The following is a 21144-nucleotide window of genomic DNA, read 5'->3' as shown; positions in this document are numbered from 1 at the left end:
TCCAACTCTCACATCCATACATGACCACAGGAAAAACCATAGCCTTGACTAGATGAAACTTTGTTGGCAAAGTAATGTCTCTGCTTTTGAATATGCTATCTAGGTTGGTCATAACTTTCCTTCCAAGGAGTGTCTTTTAATTTCGTGGCTGCAATCACCATCTGCAGTGATTTTGGAGCCCCCCAAAATAAAGTCTGACACTGTTTGCACTGTTTCCCCATCTATTTCCCATGAAGTGGTGGGACCAGATGCCATGATCTTCGTTTTCTGAATGTTGAGCTTTAAGCCAACTTTTTCACTCTCCTCTTTCACCTTCATCAAGAGGCTTTTTAGTTCTTCTTCACTTTCTGCCATAAGGGTGCTGTCATCTGCATATCTGAGGTTATTGATATTTCTCTCGGCAATCTTGATTCCAGCTTGTGTTTCTTCCAGTCCAGCGTTTCTCATGATGTACTCTGCATAGAAGTTAAATAAGCAGGGTGACAATATACAGCCTTGACGTACTCCTTTTCCTATTTGGAACCAGTCTGTTGTTCCATGTCCAGTTCTAACTGTTGCTTCCTGACCTGCATACAGGTTTCTCAAGAGGCAGGTCAGGTGGTCTGGTATTCCCATCTCTTTAAGAATTTTCCGCAATAAACTATGAGGCTTTTCCACTTTGAAATAATTTTCTTGGGCCTGTGTCTGCCTAGAAGGGGTGGCAGGCGGAGCCTTGTGATGTTCTGAATGAGTCTCTGGCCTTCCCTGAGGGTCTCAGGGAAGCTGTCATCCAAGCCCCTCCCACACTTTACCTGCAGTCCCTCCTTTTGGATTTTAGTTGTACGCCCTCTGGTCCCCCTGGACCCCAGTTCCCAGCCCAGCTTGCCTAGGCCCTGGGAAAACCATTCCAAGAACAGGAAGCTACTTGGCAGGGGAACACCAGCTCTCTTACTGGAGAATAGTGGCATCCACACATCCCTCCTCCCTCTGCCCCAGCCCTTGGGCTTCCTTTCCCATCAGCCCAGATTCCTTGTCTGGAGATGGCATTGCCCACTGGAGCCTCTCCTGAGGTGGCCTTGCCCGTCCCTACTGTCCCTGAGCTGACTCTTCTGACTCTGGAAGTCTTGACCAGGGCCCAGGGCACCAGGCAATCAGAGGGCCAGGCCTCACCCCCCCAAGTAGCCTTGCTGAGCTTCCCTCTGTGCTCAAATTCACCCACATCCTTTCTCTCCCTCAGGGCTCTGGACCATCCTCTGGGGTCCTGAGTAGTTTTATAGGACCTTTGGACCGTCCTCTGGGGTCCTGAGTGGATCCCTGCTTTACAGAGGAAGAAACTGAGGATAAGAGAGGGGAAGCACCTTGCCTGAGGCCACACAGAGAGTGAGGATGGAGCCAGGACCTGTTCCCAGTACTGTGGGTCTCCCTCCAGACTGTGCCCTCATGCCTAGAGTGAGCTTTCCAGCTGCTGGAGTCAGGGTCTAAGGGGTTATGCAGGCAGATGGATTCCAATAGCCAGCACTGTCAGCAAGTGAGGCCCAGAGTGGGGAGTTTTGCAATACTTCAGGCAGTACAGAGATGAGAGATGACTGCACCGCACTGACTGGGTCTGCAGAGCTCCAGGCACAGGCTCCTTCTCTTATCAGGAGCTTGGCTTCATCCTGTGATCTGGCCCCTAAGGACACCCCACCCCACTTGTCATGCATCTTTGTAGCCCAGTCATGAACCAGATGGAGCCTCATTTCAGTTCAGTTCAGTCAGTCGTTTCCGACACTTTGTAGCCCCATGGACTGCAGCACACCAGGCTTGATAGAGCCTCACTTTTCTCTCAAAAAACAGAGGGTGCTGGGTGACCCAGGAGAAGATCACCTAGCATTACATGTCAGAATCTCAGGTTCTTACCCCTAAGATAATGTATTCCCAGAGCCACCTGACTGAACCAGCGCCCTACTCAATGTTCCCTGTGCCCCATGTGGGCATTGGATGGGACCCACTTGAGTCCTAGGTGCTCCAGTCAGAAGCCTGGCCTGGCATTACTCCCACTTATATGGCCCAGGTGAAAAGTTGTTTCTTCCCCAGGGAGAGGTGGCACGAATGGAGCCAGCTGTTGGCAGGACCGGTCCTTAAGGCCCACACAGAGCGGGCCAAGTTGCTGCACAGCTGGGCTGGGGATTCTACATGTGACTGACCTCCAGGCCTGCTGGGCAGGTGGACTCACAGTCTCATCTGCCTTTTCCACCACTCACTTCCCTTGTCCTCCACACTCACACTCCCCTCCACCTCCCAGCTTGGCCCTTCCTTTCAGTAACACATGCTTAGTACAAACAGATAAACTAACCTTGTCACAGCCTGGGAAGCAGAAACAAGTGGCTGTGTCACTTCCCTCAAACCAGACTCCGTACTCCTATTGATGTGGCCACACATGGACCATGGGGGAGGCCAGCAGATGAAGTAATGAGAAGGGGAATATGATCCAGAAAGAGAAATGTGGCCCAGGCCAGATGAAACTGCTGGTAACCCATACTTCCCTGATCTTGCCTTCCCTGTTCCCTCCCATACCTGACTCTTTAAACCCCACGATGATAGTACATTCTCCATAATGTTGGCCAAAGAAAACATAGAAACTACAGAAAATTGAAAGGAGAAAGAAGGAAAAAAAAAATCAAGGTCACTGATGACTCTGCAACTCAGAGCCAACCACAGACTCCATTTTGGCATCAATCCTTCCTGTTACTTTAGACATCTCTGGAGTATTTTGGTATGTACTTTCCATGGTCATATTCAATATACAATTTCAGATTCTACCTTTTTCAAGTTATTAAACCACATCAGCTTTTCCCCAAGGACTAATGATGACAGCTGACAATGGGTTTTCCCTGTTTGAATTGCTTTGCCTACATGAACACATTTAACCCTCACTACAACTCGGTAAGTACTATTATTGAGCAAAATTTACAGATGGAAAAACTGGAGTCCAGAAGAGTCACACAGCTTGTAAGTGGCAATGCTGGGATTCAAGCCCAGTAGCCTGGCTCATAACCAGTGCTAAATCATCGGCTACTCTAGAGTCTCATGGAACATGATATTACTGACCGTGTAGCATAAATTATATTCTGTAGGTGTAACATCCTTCTTCACCCATCCCCTACAGTCTTACTGGGGTGAGGCTGTTGTCAACAAGGCTATAGGACACTCATCCTGTAAACAATTTTTTTGTGTATTTTGGATGGTCTCCCAGACCAAATTTCTCAGTCAAAGGATAGGGTAGTTTTGTTTTGTTTTGAATATTTGGTTACCCTGGGCCATCACCCAGTTCTGGACTTCCACATCATGACTGCTTCCAGACCCACATGGTCCTGGCTGAGAAAGTCAGCATGTGTGAGAAGGGTTAGGGAGTACCTGTAAAAGAGACTGCACAAACCAGAGGGGAGCCTCTGTGTATGTGTGGAGGGGAAGCGGGGAGTGAGGCCTTTAAATCCACAGGGAGGAAACCTGGGGGCTAAGAACTAAGCACTCAGGTGTTCCGCTCCAACCTTAGTACCTACTGGTGCTCAGTGCTTGACTCACACTACCTCAACTTTAAGCCCACTGCACAGATGAGCATACTGCAAAGGGGTTACAGGCTCGTCAGTTTTTCGAAGAGCCAAGATCATTGACAGTGACTTATCACCCCAAGGCAGAGATAAGGCTGTGGGCTGATGGGAGAGCTGGTTACAATTTCTCCCACCCTCTCACCTTCTATTCATGACTAAAAGAAGATAAAGGTCAGACTGCCCAGCTCGCCGCAGACTCACCTGCCATCTGACATCTGCGGGGTAGACATCATCCCAGACTGTGGCAGGAGCTGGCTGGCTGGAGAATGAATTGGATTCTGTGTTTGAGCCTCACCCTCCTTCTGGTGGTGCAGACAGCCTGGGGTAAGCCCCCATCCTTCCCTGGTTCAAGAGGGACATAGGCCATAGGGACAGGCCCCCAATTCAACCTCTCCTGGGCATAGCAGTGTAGGGACATTTAGAGATCTGGGTGGATGGGGGTGGTGGGCAGCTGGGAGCATGGACATTTATATTTACATTTTTATAAAATATATCTTATAATTTACGTAACTTTATGTTTATGACTATATACTTATATTCTTTATATAATTAATACTATTTAAAATTCTTACTATATTAGTATATATATATTTAGTATATGTGTGTGTGTGTAAAATCATCATGTAACCACCAGCCAGATAAAGATCTAGAACATTTCAGGACTTCTCTGGTGGTCCAATGGTTAAGACTCTGTGCAACAATGCAATGCGGTGGGTTCCATTCCTGGTCAGGGAACTAAGATCCCACATAACATGAGGCAAGGCCAAAAAAAACAAAAAAAGATCTAGAATATTTCCAACATCTGACATGTACCTTCCCAGTCATATCCTCAAAATAACCACCACCATTCTGATGGCTATCATAATTTAGTTTTGCCCATATTAACACATTAATTTTTTTTTCTTGGTTACATGCAGGAACTTAGCTCCCCAGCTAGGGATCAAACCTGAGCCCTCTGCAGTGGAAGTGGAAAGTCTTAACCACTGGACCGCCAGGGAAGTCCCCACATTAAAAAATTTTTTTAACTTGAAACTTTGCTAAAACAACTTTTGGCATTCTGGCACATTGTTAGTCTTTTCATTGCATATTTGTATATAGTTGTGATATAAGCACTTAAACAATTTTATTCTTTTTTTTTTCACTTAAGGTCATGCATAAACAGTTTATAACTTGAGTTCATAATTACATTTACTTTTCCTGATCCCCAGATACAAATAATGCTTCTTGTCCTCACTATGGCAAGTATGACTGTGATTCATAAAGTCTTTATTTTAATGCATTTCTGACTATTTTCATAAGGGTGGACCAAGAGTGGAATTACTGAGTCAAAGCATGTGAACATTTTATGCCTCTTATACATTTTGCCAAATTATTTTTTCAAGGTGGTGTGTCAATTTATCTTCCACCAACAGCATATGAGAGTGTCCTTCTCATTGCATCTTTGCCAGAATTGGGTGCTATCATTTTTTAAAGATTTCTCTTTTTTTGGATGTGGACCATTTTTCAAGTCTTTACTGAATCTGTTTCAATATTGCTCCTGTTTCATCTTTTTGGTTTTTTGACTACGAGGCATGTGGGACCTTAGTTCCTTGACCAGGGATGGAACAACACCTCCCTGCATTGGAAGCACAGAGTCTTAACCACTGAACTGCCAGGGAAGTCGAGGTGCCATTGTTTTTATTAGGTAGAAATTGTAACTCTTGGTTTTAATTAGTGTTTTATGACTTCTAAAAACATGGAATATTGTTTTCATAAGTGCTTACGTATTGCCTCGGGGTAGCAGAGTTAGGACCGGGAGCACTCCTCGTCAGCTCTGATTCAGGGGTTTAGAGCACTCTGTCACATGCTTAGGTGCTTCCAGAGGCTGGAGTGAGGACAGTAAAACACTATTGTTTAAAGCAGAGCTCTGATGTGAGACAGTCTGTGTCACCTTGGACAAGTTATATACCCCTTTGAACCTCCATTTCCACATTTGTGTAGTAGGAAAATACAAAACAGTTACCTTATAAATTTTTTTAGGCAGATGAGGTGAGATAGCATAAAAGTGTTTGGCAGAGTGCCAAGCTATAATAAAAGATCAGTCAGTCATAGTCATCAGCTATTCAATCATGAGTGGACCCATAATTCAGGGCAAATCTGAGTAATACAATAGGTCTTGACCTCCTGGCTCTGTCCTATGAGATCTCAAGCTGGTCACTAACCATCTCTGGGCCTCAAGGCCCCACCCTGCTCCTCCAAGGGCCACTGAGAAGCCTACATGAGAGGACCATGTGAAAGGGCCTTGTAAGTTGCAAGGGACGACACACACACACAGAGGAGGTGTGAGATGGTCCCTTGCCCCCACTGGCATACCTCCATGTTTGAAGGGTCACTATTGCCGCCAGTTCTTTGTGCCCAGATATTGCTCATGTAAAACCTGGGTACGTGGGCAGAGAGGCCACCTGCAGCTGGGGTGTGAGGGTGTGTTCTTATCACACCAATTGTTGTTCAGTTGCTCAGTCATGTCCAACTCTTTTCCATCCCTCTTTGCTGCCTCACTGCAGCACGCCAGGCTCCTCTGTCCTCCACTGTCTCCCAGAGTTTGCTCAAATTCATGTCCATTGAGTCAGCGATGCTATTTAACCACCTCATCCTCTGCCACCCTCTTCTCCTATTGCTTTTAGTCTTTACCAGCATCAGGTCTTTTCTAATGAGTCAGCTCTTCACATCAGGTGACCAAAGTATTGGAGCTTCAGCTCAGCATCAGTCCTTCCAATGAACATTCAGGGTTGATTTCCTTTAGGATTGACTGGTTTGATCTCCTTGCAGTCCAAGGGATTCTCAAGAGTCTTCTCCAGCTCCACAGCTCGAAAGCATCAATTCTTTGGCATTCAGCTATTTCAATGCTATTTGAAAAATGAGTTGCAGCAAAATCTTCTAGAAGGGGTTGAAAATCTAATTTCCTGATGCCACCTGAGATTATCTTTCAGAGGATGTAGAATGGGACCTAGGAATCTGAATTTCCTGATGATTTCTCCAGAGGATTCTAATGCCCAATCAAGTTCGATAATATTTTGATTAGATTTGCTTTCTGTCATCTCTGTAGGGTGAGCCCCCAGGGAACCAGGGCACAGAAAAATTCAGCTTTTTGTTTTGTTTTTTGACCATGTGGCTTGTGAGATCTTAGTTCCCCAGCCAGGGATTGAGCCTGGGCCCTTGGCAGTAAGAGTACAGAGTTCTAGCCACTGGACCATTAGGAAATTCCTGAAAAATTTAGTTTTGATAAAGGGGGCGGAAGAGAAAGAAATGACAGGGGTGCTTCCGGAAGGGGAAAAACAAACAAAGAAACATAGCTTTGATACCTTAAATCAAATACACTAGATAAAATTCCTAAGAGGAACACAAAAGAAGTAGGCAATGACACAAGTGAAAAGTTTCAAGCTGGTGCTGTGGCAGATGGGTCAAGGTGTTTCTGATGTCCAGGGTGACCCTTCTCTTCTCTTTCTAGGTGCCTTGCACACCAAGGAGCCTCTAGCGGATACCAAATATGGGACACTCCGAGGAAAGCAGATACACGTGGGGAAGACGCCCATCAATGTCTTCCTAGGAGTTCCCTTCTCCAAACCTCCTGTGGGTGCCCACAGATTCGCTGCCCCAGAACCCCCAGAGCCCTGGGAAGGAATCAGAGATGCTACCACCTACGCCCCTGTGTAAGAACCAGAGGACTGTGGGCTGGGTGGTGGGCAGATCCCAAGCAAGGCAGTGAACCCATGCCCGCTTCTGGGCCAGGGTTTGAACAACTCACTGAAGAGTGCACTGTGTGGCCACAGGCAAGCCTGGGGACCATTCTGGGCCTCAGTTTCCAAACCTATATAATGAAGCAGCTGGTCTAGATGGTATTTAAGGCACTGATAAGGCTGTTTTTTATTCTCTTGTGGGAAGGCTCCAGGCAAAGAGGAGGTGCATACTGACTGTGCCCCCAGGACCCACTGGGAAGCTGTTTCCCTAAATGTGTGTGAGGAACAGTACATACACAGAGAACCCTGAGCTCTTCCCTCTTCCTTGGTGCTTGAACCTAAGAAGCCCACATGTCACCCCCAGCCCTTCACTGCAGAATATGGGGAAACCTGGACTCAGTTGCAGTTTCAATGTCCCAGGGTCTTAATGCAACCCCTAGCTGGGCCTGAATCACATGAGCATGTTGGGACAATGACTGCCCTTTGAAGCACTGGGCTTGGCAGTTTACCAAGAACAAATATATTTACTGTTCACTCAGACCATTGAGTAACACACTGTCCAGAACATTCTATGATGAACATTAACACTGTTCAGCATTGGTTGGATAAATTACTGGATTTAGAAAAATGTCTACTATGAGAACCTGGGTGTCAGGTGATATAAAAAACTACAACTACTTGGGTATCTAGTTGTTAAAAGACAGGATGTCCACTGTTAGAACATGATTTACTGTTACTGGAACACTGGGGTGTTGGTTGTTAAACTACTGGCCATCACTGAGAGAAGCCTAGGCATTCTGAACATTGTGTGACTGTTATTCAGAACTCCATGGATCAGGTGACAGAACATGAAAAAACCGTTGTTGGAACACTGAGGATCAGGAGTTTTGAGATTGGGGTGTCCCTTGCATAAACATCTGGGTGTCAGTTGTGGGAATATTGGCCACTGGCTGTTTGGAACACAGAGTGTCAGGTGTACGAATTTGTGGATAACTTAGAACAGATTGTGGGGTGGTAATTAAGGGGAGAACAGGGAGAAAGAAAGGTCTTGCAGAGATGGTGGCTTTGGCCAGGGTAGTTACAGTGGAGGTGAGTGGGAGTAGTCAGGCTCCAGATTTATTTTGAAGGTAACACTGACAGGATTTTCTGGAGAATTGGATGTGAGTCACAAGGAAAGAAGAATAATCAAGGATAATGACTAGTTTGGGGGCAGAGTAGCAAGGCGAATAGAGGCACAATTTACCTAAATGGAGAAGACTAGGGCAAGAGCAGGTTTGGGCAAAACAAGAGTTCATTTTGGGGTATGTTAAGTTTGGCATGTCTAATAGATATCCATGTGGAGATGTGGAATAGATGGTTTGGACAAAGGGAGCTGGAAGGAGACTAGTCATCAGAATGTCAGTGGTGTGAAGCCCTAGGCCTGACGGACATCAGCTCAGGAAAGAAAAATCAGACTGAAAAGAGAAATGAGGATTGAGGCCTGGGGCATTGTCCTACTTAGGCCAGAAAGAAGAGAAGGAGTCACCCATGAGGTGGCAGGAAAACCAGGACAGTGGGATTGCAGAAGCCTAGAGAAGGAAGTCAGGTGGCAGAGGATGAGATGGTTGGATGGTATCACCGACTCGATGGGCATGAATTTGAACAAACTTCGGGAGACAGTGGAGGTACTGTAGTCCACAGGGTCGCAAAGAATAAGACATGACTTGGTGACTGAACCACAACAGAGAAGGAAAGCTCTGAAGAAGCAGAGAATGGTCAACCATACAGAGGGGCTATCAGGGCAAGTAAGATGATGGGAGAGATTTAGCAAGATGGAAGTCATTGGTGACTTTGACAGGAATGGCTTTAGTGGCAGGTTGGAGACAGAGGCCTCAAATGCTTATAACCCCAGTTCTAGGCTCTAAGAGCCCTGGCCTTCCTGCTGGGATGCTGGATGTGATTTATTGGACAGCATAAAGAAAGCTGAGCGCTGAAGAATTGATGCTTTTGAACTGTGGTGTTGGAGAAGACTCTTGAGAGTCCCTTGGACTGCAAGTAGATCCAACCAGTCCATCCTAAAGGAAATCAGTCCTGAGTATTCATTGGAAGGACTTATGCTGAAGCTGAAACTCCAATACTTTAGCCACCTGATGTGAAGAACCAACTCATTGGGAAAGACCCTGATGCTGGGAAAGATTGAAGGCGGGAGGAGAAGGGGACGACAGAGGACGAGATGGTTGTATGGCATCACTGACTCAATGAACATGAGTGTGAGTAAATTCCGGAAGTTGGTGATGGACAGGGAGGCCTGGCGTGCTGCAGTCCACGGGGTTGCAGAGTCGGATACGACTGAGCTCCTGAACTGAACTGATACTAACACCAACATTAGCTGCTGCTGAGAAGTCAAGCAAAGACAATCTATATAGAGAGAGACAAGTTGCCTACTGGTGATCTTGGACAAGGTGGTAGGTGTGGAGGGAAAGAAAATCTATTGAAAAGTTTGGCCTTGAGGGGAAGAGAGAGAGAGATTACTTGCTGGAGAAGGTGGGTAGTAGAGGATAGGTTTGGACCAAGGTATGTTGAAGTGCTGTGGGGAAGGACTGAAAAGGAACAGGTGATGATCTAGGGTTAGGGAGGTGGAGATGAATTACACCTACAAAAACTCACATACACATAGTGAAGACAGGCTGGGACAAGAGAAGGGAACAGAGGAGTAGGTAGACAGGGTTCCTGCATCCAGTCAAATGCGCCCAGCCCCACCTGTTATAAGAATAGCCATCTCCAGGGCTGGGCCAGCATGGAGGGAAGGCAAGATGGCCTGACAGCCCAAGATCTATACAGTGCATATGCACAGGGCCAAGTGCCAGGAATCAGATGAACACATCTCCATCCCTACCCTTTGGAAGCAAAAACAACCAATCAAAATTACTCCAGGCCAGTATTGTAGTTAGTGGTGTATAGAGGTTTGGGAAGCCCAGAGGGGAAAGTGCCCAGCAGAGACACACATAAGCTGGACCTTAAATGTGAGTAGGAGCTTGCTGGGCAGAGGAGAAGGCATTTGGTAGAGAGAATAGAAGCATGGGAGCTAGGAGGTGGGAGGCAAGAGGTCCTCTGTATTTGGAGCAAAGAGTGACTGGGAGGAAATGACTAAATGGGAAGGAGAGCCTAGGTCAATGTGGGTGAACCTAGACTTTATCCTGGGGGCAGAAGGAACCAGGGAAGGTAATAAGGAGGGGAGTGACATGGTCAGATTTGTGTTGTCTGTCAATCTTTCCAGCCAGGAAGTGGAGGATGAGTTGGAGGGGAGGTGAAGAGGCAGGGGCAGAGTCCTGGCCAGGGTGATGGTGGCTTTCACAGGGCAGCAGCCTTGAAGTGAACAGAGGGGGCCTACTCAAAAGCTGTTTTGGAGTCAGAATAGAGACTGAGGGGAGGACAGGGCAGGTAAGAAAGGAGTTTGCTCAGGGCATCCAGGTTTCTAGCTTGACAGCACCAATAGGTCTCCAACAGGAGCAGGGAACTGCTTCCTTCCTTGGGAAGAGGCACACCAAGGCGCAAGGCAGGGAATGCCAACCTGCCCCTCACCCCTGGACCTAATGTTAGTGGAGACTGCTAGGACAAGGACACACACACACACACACACACTGCCTAAATTTTGTTTTGGGTTCTAGTCCCTCACTATTGGAACCTGGGTTGAAACCAATCTCCCCAGTATCACCACGGTGCCAGACCCCAACTCACATCGTGTCCACAGGTGCCTCCAGGAGTCCTGGGGGCAGGTCACTTCCATGTATTTCAACACACACAAACGATATAAATGGCTGCACTTCAGTGAGGACTGTCTGTACCTGAATGTGCACGCGCCAGTGCGAGCGCGCGGGGACCCTCTGCAGCCCGTGAGTACTCAGCCTTCAACCACCCACCATCCCATTCAAGCACCCCACTGTCCCGCTCAGGCCTCAGCCCTTCTCGCCCAGGTGATGATCTGGTTCCCAGGAGGCGCCTTCCTCGTGGGTTCCGCTTCCACGTACGATGGCTCCGAATTGGCTGCCCGGGAGAAAGTGGTGGTCGTGGTTCTGCAGCACAGGCTCGGCATCTTGGGCTTCCTCAGGTGGGCGGGACCGGAAACCCACGCCTGGGATCAGGGGCGGGGCCTCCTCGGCACTTGGGCTAAGGGCGGAGGAGGTGAGGATTGGGTGGAAGAAAGGGGCGTGGTCTATGGGGGCGTGTCCTCGTGAGGGGCGTGGCAGGTGTAATGCTTGGAGCAGACAGGTAGGTGCTCGCTACCGCTCAATGGGGGCGGCGCCCAATTATAAGGAAGGAGATGCGGTGGTTAGACCCAGTCTCTGAGGGACAGGGCGGAACAAGGCGCGGGGCTCCTGACCCTGATAGTGAGCCCCGCGCTCTCAGCACTGGCGACAGCCAAGCGCGCGGGAACTGGGCCCTGCTGGACCAGATTGCGGCTCTGCGCTGGGTGCAGAAGAACATCGAAGCCTTCGGTGGAGACCCAGGCTGTGTGACTTTGTTCGGCCAGTCATCAGGGGCCATGTGCATCTCGGGACTGGTGAGTGCAATGCCCAGATAGACCTAAGCACAGTCGCAGGACCGCGTGGCCCACGGGTTCTGCACATATACTTGTGCAGATTTGGGTATACAAGAACATTCCAATCCACAGACCTGCCCTCACCACTGCCATGGGTACCACCCCTCACAGTCAAGGATATCTGTTCCATTCAGGGAGGAAACCAAGCCAGCCCAGAAAGGGCAATGCTAAGTCTATGAATGTGGTGGGCCAGAAAGATCATCCAGCACTTCCTGCCTCTCCACATTCCCCCAGAGGTCTATGCCCGAAACAGAGACCACTATGTGCCCTCTGGGCAGGGTTGGGGCCACAGATCAGGCATACGAGTCAGGCCTAGGTTAGAGACTGGGCTTTGCCCCTGACTTCTGCGGTACTGCTGACCTAGAGTTTGAGGGTAGGTCAGGTGCCCTGTGAGGGTCATGTGGCTGGGCAGTCAGCGGGGACCACATCACACAGGACCTCATGGGCCACAGTAATAACACTCAAACACTTGAGCACATTCCGTGTGCCAGTCACTTTTCTAAGCACTTAACGCGTATTCATTCACTGCATTACCTCAACAATCCAAAAAGGGGAGTATTCCCTTTCTGCACTCTACAAAAAGAGAAGTGTTCTCCACTCTACAGAGGAAGAAAGTGAGGCCCAGAGAAGTTAAGCAACTTTATTGAAAATGCATTGGAGAGCAGGCAAAGATTTTAAGCAGGGGCGTGACACAATCAGATGTGCCTTTAGAGTTGGCTCTGTCTGCTGGATCTGGGTTAAAATGAAGCACAAACAGAGGCTTGGAGTCCACCTTGGGGTGAGGGATGTTATATCTAATGGGGGCTAGTTCTGAAAAAGAAGCAGGAAGGATGGACAGTAGAGGAGCAATGCAGGAGGTCAAATAGTCAGGACAGGGCCAATTGCAGCATGCAGATGACCGGAGGAGAGAGGGAAGGCCCAGGTGGATGATGTGGGTAAGGGACAACACCCAGATGGGGAGTGGCTGGAGCAAGTTTGGGGCACATGAAGTCTGAGGTGCCCAGGGGATAGGATGGGGGTCCCACATATGGTTGTTCTCTCCAACCTGGGTAGCAGGGGAAAGCTAAGAGCTATCAGTGCAGGTAATTGGGGTCATGGGAACCATAGGGTCCCCTTCCCATATTCCTAGCCCAGTAGCAGAGGGGAGGCCCTTTTGGTTTGTTACAACAACAGAACCACTGCAACAACACCAGATGCCCTGGGGGAACCCTGGGGCCATTCCACAGACCAGGACATGGATGCCCAGAGAGTAGAAGGCACAGGCTCTAGATTTAGGACTCCAACCCAGAACTCCTGTCTCCCTCCTTGCTTCTGCCCTCTCTGGGCCCCTTCAAGCAGCCTAGCCAGGCCAGAAAGGCACCCCAAACTGCCCAAGTGGTCCCCATTTGTGCATGTCATGGCTGCCACTCCCCCCACCCCTGCAGATGACATCATCCCTAGCCCGGGGTCTCTTCCATCGGGCCATTTCCCAGAGTGGCACTGCAGTATTCCAAAACTTCATCACTCCTGATCCACTGAAGGTGGCCAAGGTGAGTGTCTCCTCTCTCCTAAGGTTCAGCAAGGGAGGCAGGATGGGCACACACTCAAGCACCTCTTCTCTTCACAGAAGATTGCCCAGCTGGCAGGCTGCAATCACAACAGCACAAAGATTCTGGTAGACTGCCTGAGAACACTATCGGGGGCTGAGGTGATGCGTGTTTCCCAGAAGATGGTAGGTAGAACTTCCTTCCGGCCTCTGACCCAGCTGCCTGCATCCTTCTGACCTGGTACCCAGCCTGGTACCATGCCTCAGAAGATTCCCTTTAGTCCCATTCTCTTCTCTTCCCACAGAGATTCTTCAAACTGCACTCCCAGGAAGACCCTCAAAAGGTGAGCAGACCCCATTCTGTCTGAACATCTCCTGTGAGCCAGACACTTAGGATACTCAGGCCAAAATTCCTTCACAGGGCTGATGTTCCACTAGGGGCAGACAATAAACACTATAAATAAATGAATTAGTCACTTCTTTAGGAGGTGATAAGTTAATGGAAACAAAAGGAGGAGAGTCAGGAGGTTGGGCATGTTGGGAAGGGTAGGATTTTAAATAGAAGGAAAAGAGAAGTCTTAGCAAAGATTTTCAAGAGATGAGAGAATGCGCTATGTGAATACCTCTTGGTGTCAGCTGAGGGGTGGGAAATGGGGGAATCCTGAGTCTGAGTAGCCTGGTCCTGCCTGTGGCTGGTCCTCTCTCACACCAGGTTGACTGAGCCCCAGCCTTTTCCCAGTCAAAGCGCATATAGCTAGAGTAATTTCTGGAACTTGCTGAGCTGGTGTCTTAGACCAACGGGGTCCTAGGAGGGTAAGTGAGAGGATTGGCTGGAAACCCCCTTGCCTTATAGGTTGTGTGGTTCATGAGCCCCGTGGTGGACGGTGTAGTGTTCCAAGACAACCCTATTGTGCTTCTGACGCAAGGGCAGGTTGCACCTGTGCCTTACCTTTTGGGTGTCAACAATCTGGAGTTCAACTGGCTCTTGCCTTTTGTAAGTGAAGAGGAGGGATGCCCATCACAGTAGGGGTAGGAGAGGATGCCTCTTGAGCAGTGCTGAGTACCAGGTCAGATCCCAGAGGTCTCTCTGGGGATGCCCAAGAGCTTGGAGCCTCCTGCAGTCCCTGTGCAGTGAGAACTGTACAGGAATGATGAGAGGGAGAGAAGTGTAGTCTCTTGGAGGTTTGGGGGCCCCAAATCTTTAGCTCATAGTGTGAATGGGTCCTCATATCCATTCGTTCCCCTCCAGGTGGCTGTACATCCTGGGTCCCTCCCTTGCTCCCTGGGTGGATCAGGGCAGATGCCCGAGCACAGGAGGGCCCTCCCAGCCCCCACTGGAGCTCCAAACCAAGTTAGCGAAGGAGACATTGGGAGCAGGAGTGTGGGAAAAGGTCATGGGCACTTCTGCTCTGAGAAGAGCCTTGGGGCCTGATGTAGCACAGCTGGAATCCTTCCTAATGTTTGGGCCTGGCCTACACCTGGGCTCTTGCCTTGTGGAGCAGATCATGAAGTTCCCGATGAGCCATCTAAGGAAAGAAACCATCGCCAAGCTGCTCTGGAGTACCAGCACCCTGTTGGTGAGGGGCCGTGCTGTCACGTCTGCTCTGTTTGGTTGGACAAGGCAGCCTCCCTATTTTTACCTAGTAGCTGCTCTTCACAAAGGGCTCCCAGCCTGGACAGAGATATTCCTTGAGGGGGCATGGGGTTTTGCATGGGATCAGGTGGCTGCTGCTGGGCAAGGCTCTCCAGACTTCCTCTGGGACACAGCAGGCAGTTCTTATGCAGCTAAAACACTGGGGTAAGAATTGTCAAAGGGGGAGACCTTCCCAGGAGGCTCCTCATCCCCCCACACCCAGGCCAAAAACTCCTGGGGGTGCCAAGCCTAGATTCGAGTCACCGGTGTGCCTACCTCTGACCCAGCTGACACCCCACACCTCAGGGTGGGTGTGACTTCCCCACCTAGAATGTCACCAAGGAGCAGTTACCACTGGTGATGGAGGAGTACCTGCGTGATGTGGATGACCATGACCAGAAGATGCTACAAAAACATGTGATGGACCTAGTGGCGGATGCTACCTTTGTGTACTCCACACTGCAGGCTGCCCACCACCACCACAGTATGTGGGGTCCTCAAGAGTGGCCACACCCTGTCCACTGGTGCTGCTTGCCACTGGGCTGACCAATCACTCACTCACCCTCTCTGTACCTCTGGGCTGATGCAGAATTCCAAGTGGCCACAGAAGAGGCAGCATACTGTCAACTGCAGAGAAGAGAGGCTGTTCCTTAGGGCTGAGGAGGGCAAGGCCAAGGCCAGCCCAGAGGAAACAGCCTAGGGTGGTCAGGGAAGGTCTCCTGGCTGCAAGGACAGGCCTCTATAGGGGTATCTTGGAGATCCTTCCTAGGCTGACTCAGGCTTGGGCAACACATGGGTGAGAGGTCAAAGGAGGGGCTGGAGAAGGTAGACACTGAAGAACCTTAAGTGCCAAATAGAGAGAGGAGAGGTTCAGTGGAAGGAAGAGGAAGGCTTACCACAATCCCATGAACTGTTTTCCCGTCCCTAGTCTGCAGATGAGGACTTGCAGCTCTGAGAGGTTGGGTGTCTTGCCCCAGGTCACATGGCTAATGAGTAGTGTAGGTAGGATTCGAATCTGCTCCCTGGGTTCTGAAGCCCAGGCTCTTTCCCCTGCTTAATGCAGGTGGGTGGGATGCGTGGGGTGAATGAGAAGCCCGGGCTGAGACTTTTTCAGCAGCCCTCATTGGGTTCCTTGTTCCTAGATGCTGGCTTCCCTGTCTACCTGTATGAGTTTGAGCACTACGCTCCTGGCACTATCGTAAAACCCCGCACTGATGGGGCAGACCACGGAGATGAGATCGGCTTCATCTTCGGAAGTCCTTTCTCCAAAGGTGCCGAAGCCCCACGTGACTCCCCGCTGGGTGTCTAATCTCTCCATCTTTGTGTTCTGACCCCTGGCTGACCACAGGGAGTTAGCTAGCAAATTCTTAATCTGGAATGCTCTCCCAAATGAAAGCCTCCCAGCATGGAAGCAGTGGGGTGGGATGTCCCCACCCCATGCTCTGTTCTAAACACCACCTTCCATTCTGCCTCCAGGCCATTCCTCAAACAAGGAGAAGGCACTGAGCCTCCAGATGATGAAATACTGGGCCAACTTTGCTCGCACAGGGTGAGTCTGATCCCCCAACAGGTGCGGGTGGTCTTCCTACCAGCGCTAGACCCAATGGTCAGCTGTTTCAGATATTTGTCCTTGTGTGTCCCATAGAAAAGGCACCCGGGCCTAAATGTCCCTAGAATGTACCTCTCTTTGTCCCATGACCACATCCTTCATTCACTCAAGCATTCCGCAGTCAATGTGTTTTTATGTGGCCAGTTCAGTACTGGGAGCTGGAATTCAAGGGTATCATAGACATGATCCCCATCTGCCAGTGGCCTGTTAATGGTTAACAAAAATATTAAATTACCATCTGGCATTATGAGAATTGTGTTGGGGGAGCAGAAGGCACTATGAGAGCATAGAGGAGGTGTCTGACCAACCTGGGGTGGGCAGGGGTGGCTTCCTGGCAGAGATGACTTCTCAGCTGAGCTTTGGCTAGTCTTGCAACTAGTTTCCATCTCCACATTCTCTCTCCTTTCTCTCCATCCTCCTGATGACACTCAAGGGATCTTTCTGAAATATCATTTGACCAAATCACCCACTTAAAACTTCATGGCTTCCCTTTGTTCCCAGGTAAAGTCCCACCCCCTTCACTTGGAACAAAAGTCTTCAAAATCCTTCCTGTTTCATCTCCTCTCCACACCTATTCTCTTGACGCACTGTATATTTTCACCTAACCCTGTACTTGTGCTTTCTTCCAAAAGCCCTAGGCTTTCATACCTCCAACCCTTTGCACATACAGTTCCCTCTGCCTCGAGGTCCCCTCCCACCACTCTTTTCCTCCTCTTTCTTAAAGATCTGTCTAAATATCATCTCTGTAAGGCCTTCTTGAACCCTACCTCCCAAAGGGAAAGTGAATGAGGGAAAAGTAACAGAAGGAGGCAAGATGAAGATGAGCTCAAATAATCCTCTCTCCTTCCTCCTGGGCAGAAACCCCAATGGTGGGAAGCTGCCCTACTGGCCACGCTACAACAAGGATGAGAAGTACCTGCAGCTGGATTTAACCACAAGGGTGGGTGTGATGCTCAGGGAGGAGAAGATGGCCTTTTGGAAGAGGCTGCATCAGAATTAAGGACCTGAAAAGCCAGGCAATTCTGAGGGTGGCTCTGCAGGAAGGAGCCTTAGGGATTGTCCCACCACTCAGGCTTTGGGAAGACTGGCCATGGACATATCTGGGACAAGCATCCGGCCCTCCCCAGTCCAGGTCCTGCAGAGGGTCCCTATTCCTTCCATGACAGAGCCTTAGCCTGTTTGGGGCCCAGAATCACCCTCTTCAGCCTGACATCCCATGATGTCCAGCTATCTCACTGACCATTGGATTAGTCCAGGCCCTTTCTGCCAGATTCTGCCCAGCTACCCAGACTCAGAATAAATGCTTCTCTTCCTTCTCCAAATCCTCCCACCCATCAAGGTCAACTTCAAGCCACTTCTTATGGGAAGTCCACCCAGATTGCCACTGCCCCACCATTGCAAACAGTTTGCCATTCGTCATTCATCCTGCTCAACCTTATGCCTTTTCACATTGGACTGAGGCCTTGGGCAGGTTATATGTTATAAGGAGTGATGCTTTGACAGCTGGGGATCTTCTCCCCTTTCCATACCGATTTTTCCCAGGGCCCCTTCAAAGCCTGGCCACAGAGACAGTCCTTAATAAAGACACGTTGACTTGCCCTGAATTTGTGTCCATCTGTGAAACAGTTGGGTGAAGTGGATGGTTTCTTGATGTGAGTCCTTGGAGGGAGGGAGCACTCTGGCTTCTCTCTGCTGGGCTGAGCCTGCGCTGCTCACTCAGTCAAGGAGAGCTGCTACAAAGTTGCCTGGGCTGCAGAACACCTGGCTTTTTTTTTTTCACTGTCTCTAGTGCACCTCTCAGGACATCCACACGCCATGCTCACTTGTCCACTGGGTGAGGTCTTGGTGCTGCATTCAGACTCCTCACTCTCTGGTCTCTCTTGCAACCTGGGCATACCGCCACTGATCCCACAGGTTTTTTGTTTTATTTGGGAATTTTTTGTGGATTTTTTTATTTTTGGAAAATATACACAACATGCAATTTACCATTTTAACCATTTTAATTTCAGTGACATTAAGTACATTTATATTATCATCATCATCATCCATCTCCAGAATTTTTTAATCATCCCAAACTGAAACTCAACGTCCATTTAACAATAGCTTCCTATGCACCCAAACCCTGCTATCCACTATTCTACTTCCTAGCCTATGAATTTGAGTATTTCAGGAGCTTCGTGTGAACGGAATCATACAGTATTTGTCCTTTCATGTCTGGCTTTTTTCCTTTGCGTGTCTTCACATATTGTAGCATATTTCAGAATTTTATTCCCGTTTAAGACTGAATTATGTTCCATTGTATGTACATACCACATTCTGTTTCTCTATCTGTGGATGAACATTTGGGTTGTTACTACCTCTTGGCTGTTGTGAAAAATTCTCTGAACATGAGTGTCGTGTCCCACAGGTTTTGTGCCATAAACTATAATGTCAATTAGATTCTTTATTCCTAGAGGGTTTCCTTAGTGTCTGAGACAACTGGAGGCTGCAAAGCCCCATGGGGTGAGGGACACCCAATCCTCCATACCCTCACGTCTAAGCCCCCAACACAAAGGGATGGTTGGAGGAGGGAGAAGAGCCCCTTTCAGGTAAACATTTATCTTCACGACAATGCTGGCACATAGATTTTATTATCCCATTTCTACAGACAAGTAAACTGAGACAAGAGACATAAAAGTCCTTGCTCAAGGTCATGAACTAGTGGTGGCAGAGTGGGAATTTGATCCAGGCCTGTCTGACTCACCCTGCCACCTCTATCCAGACCTGGAACAACCCCTGAGAGAAGGTGGCCCCAAAGGAGGTGTGACAGCTCCAATTTCAGGGGAGGAATAGCCAGAAGTCCCTGTCTACCTCTAACCAGGGAACGGGTGACTAAATAGCCATTTCTCAGTGAGAGCCAGAGTGAGGACTAGGAGCTCAGCCTCCTGGAGGGCAGTCCTGGGCAACCAATACAGAAATCAGCAGATGCTGGCTGCGGTCTAGCTGGGCTTCACACACATACACACACACACACACACACACACACACACACACACGAAGGATGCCTATATGGGACACCCTGCCCTGGGGATCCAGAGGCCTGACCTCAGGCTGGTTCAGGCCTGCTTCTGAGGCTCCCTCATTTCTTCCCTCCTCAGGCTTCTCATGCAGGGCTGGGAAGGGAGTTTATGGAAACAGCCACCCACCCATAGGGTATTCTCTTCCAAATCAGAGGGAGAGCAGCTGAACCAGAGCGAGGGCTCAGCCAGCTGCAGGAGCTGTGAGGATCATAAAGGAATTCCGAGAACCCTGGCACCTTCTCTAAGAACTCAAGCCAGCGAGAACTCTGATGGGCAACCTGGATGGTGGGCTGGGCCCCTGCCTCCCAAAGTCCCTGCCTCATATCCTCCCTTCTTGCCTGCTCTTCTCAGATGTCACTGCTGGATGAAGGGGTTGGAGAAGGCAACGGACTGCCCTGTCTCCATCCTGTCTTCATGCCTTCGCTGGCATCCCCCGATGGCCACCCAGAGTCCTTCCTAAATCCCCTGTCGCAGGGAGCCCTTCTAAGAACTGATTAGATCTTGGTGAAGATCCCAGGGCGCTTCTGTGGCTTTTCCGCACCTTTACCTCGGATCGCCCGGGCCACTGTGAGCACAAAGGCGCACCGCTGCAAAGCTGGCCTGGGAACGGCGCTCACAGGCGGGGTTCAGCTGGCCCCTTCCTCTCCTCCAACACCCCCAGCTCCCTACCCCCAAGGCTGCAATTACCGGCAGAGGCGGCCGGGGAAGGGCCAATTAGTGCGGGAGTCGCAGCCCCTCCGCTGTGCCCGCGCTGACCGCAGCCCCCGCAGCGCCGCCGCCGCCCTCCCTGACCGGCAGACAGCGCCAGCCGCCTGGGAGCCCCGGGGGACGCGCCGTCCGGCCTCCCGCCAACTGTTGTGATGGATCCAGCAGCCTGGCGTGGGGCCAGAGCCCAGGCGGACGAGAGGGCGCCGGGAGCTGCAACTTGCTGCCGCTGGGTGGTGGGGGCGAGCGAAATGGGGCCTCCTTCCCCGTGAAGACTCCTGCGACCCCGACGGCTCGCGCCTGGCGCCTGCAGGCAGGCTGCAGGGGCGCAGTGGTGGGAGGGGGTAAGAGGAGGGGTTCCTCTTACAGCCTCACGGTCCTCAGCCTTGGAGACCTCCAAGGCTTCTTCCTAGGGTGGCCAAGCCCAGAGCAGTTCCCTGTTGGCGGCCTTAGCAGGGCCTGGCTTGAGAAACCCTGGGCTTGCACTTGATAAAGCTCCCCCCGCAGGCAAGGTGGGCAGACGGGTGGGTGGGCAGTGCAGGACCAAAGAAACCTTTGCACTGATAAGCCAATTCATGGACTTCCTGCCCTGGGTCCCAGCCCTGCACAACCTGCCTTGCTTACCTATAGGCTTTGAGACCCAAGGGGGATCAGTCTTGTACTCCGGGAGCCCACAAGCTGGCTAGACAGAAGCTCCAGGGACTTGGCTGGGATCCCAAGCTTATGAAGACTCTGAGGTCCAGGGAGGC

At 50.1% G+C, this 21144-nt stretch overlaps 1 protein-coding gene across 1 annotated transcript; it reads left to right on the top strand.

Moving 5' to 3' along the window:
* The first annotated feature begins 3408 nt into the window (after window positions 1-3408).
* CES4A (carboxylesterase 4A) lies at window positions 3409-20551 on the top strand. The gene is given in 15 exon segments (XM_070386763.1): window positions 3409-3893; window positions 7057-7258; window positions 11016-11157; window positions 11239-11372; window positions 11672-11825; window positions 13289-13393; window positions 13471-13575; window positions 13695-13733; window positions 14243-14383; window positions 14892-14966; window positions 15353-15506; window positions 16165-16293; window positions 16499-16571; window positions 17490-17647; window positions 20208-20551. Coding segments are annotated over 15 exon segments (2013 nt in total). The 5' UTR covers window positions 3409-3835.
* Window positions 20552-21144: the final 593 nt, after the last annotated feature.

This window comes from Bos mutus, chromosome 18 (assembly GCF_027580195.1).
Source record: "Bos mutus isolate GX-2022 chromosome 18, NWIPB_WYAK_1.1, whole genome shotgun sequence".
Taxonomy (NCBI): domain Eukaryota; kingdom Metazoa; phylum Chordata; class Mammalia; order Artiodactyla; family Bovidae; genus Bos; species Bos mutus.
The sequence above is the reverse complement of the archived record's forward strand: the minus strand, read 5'-3'. Positions and strand labels throughout refer to the sequence as shown.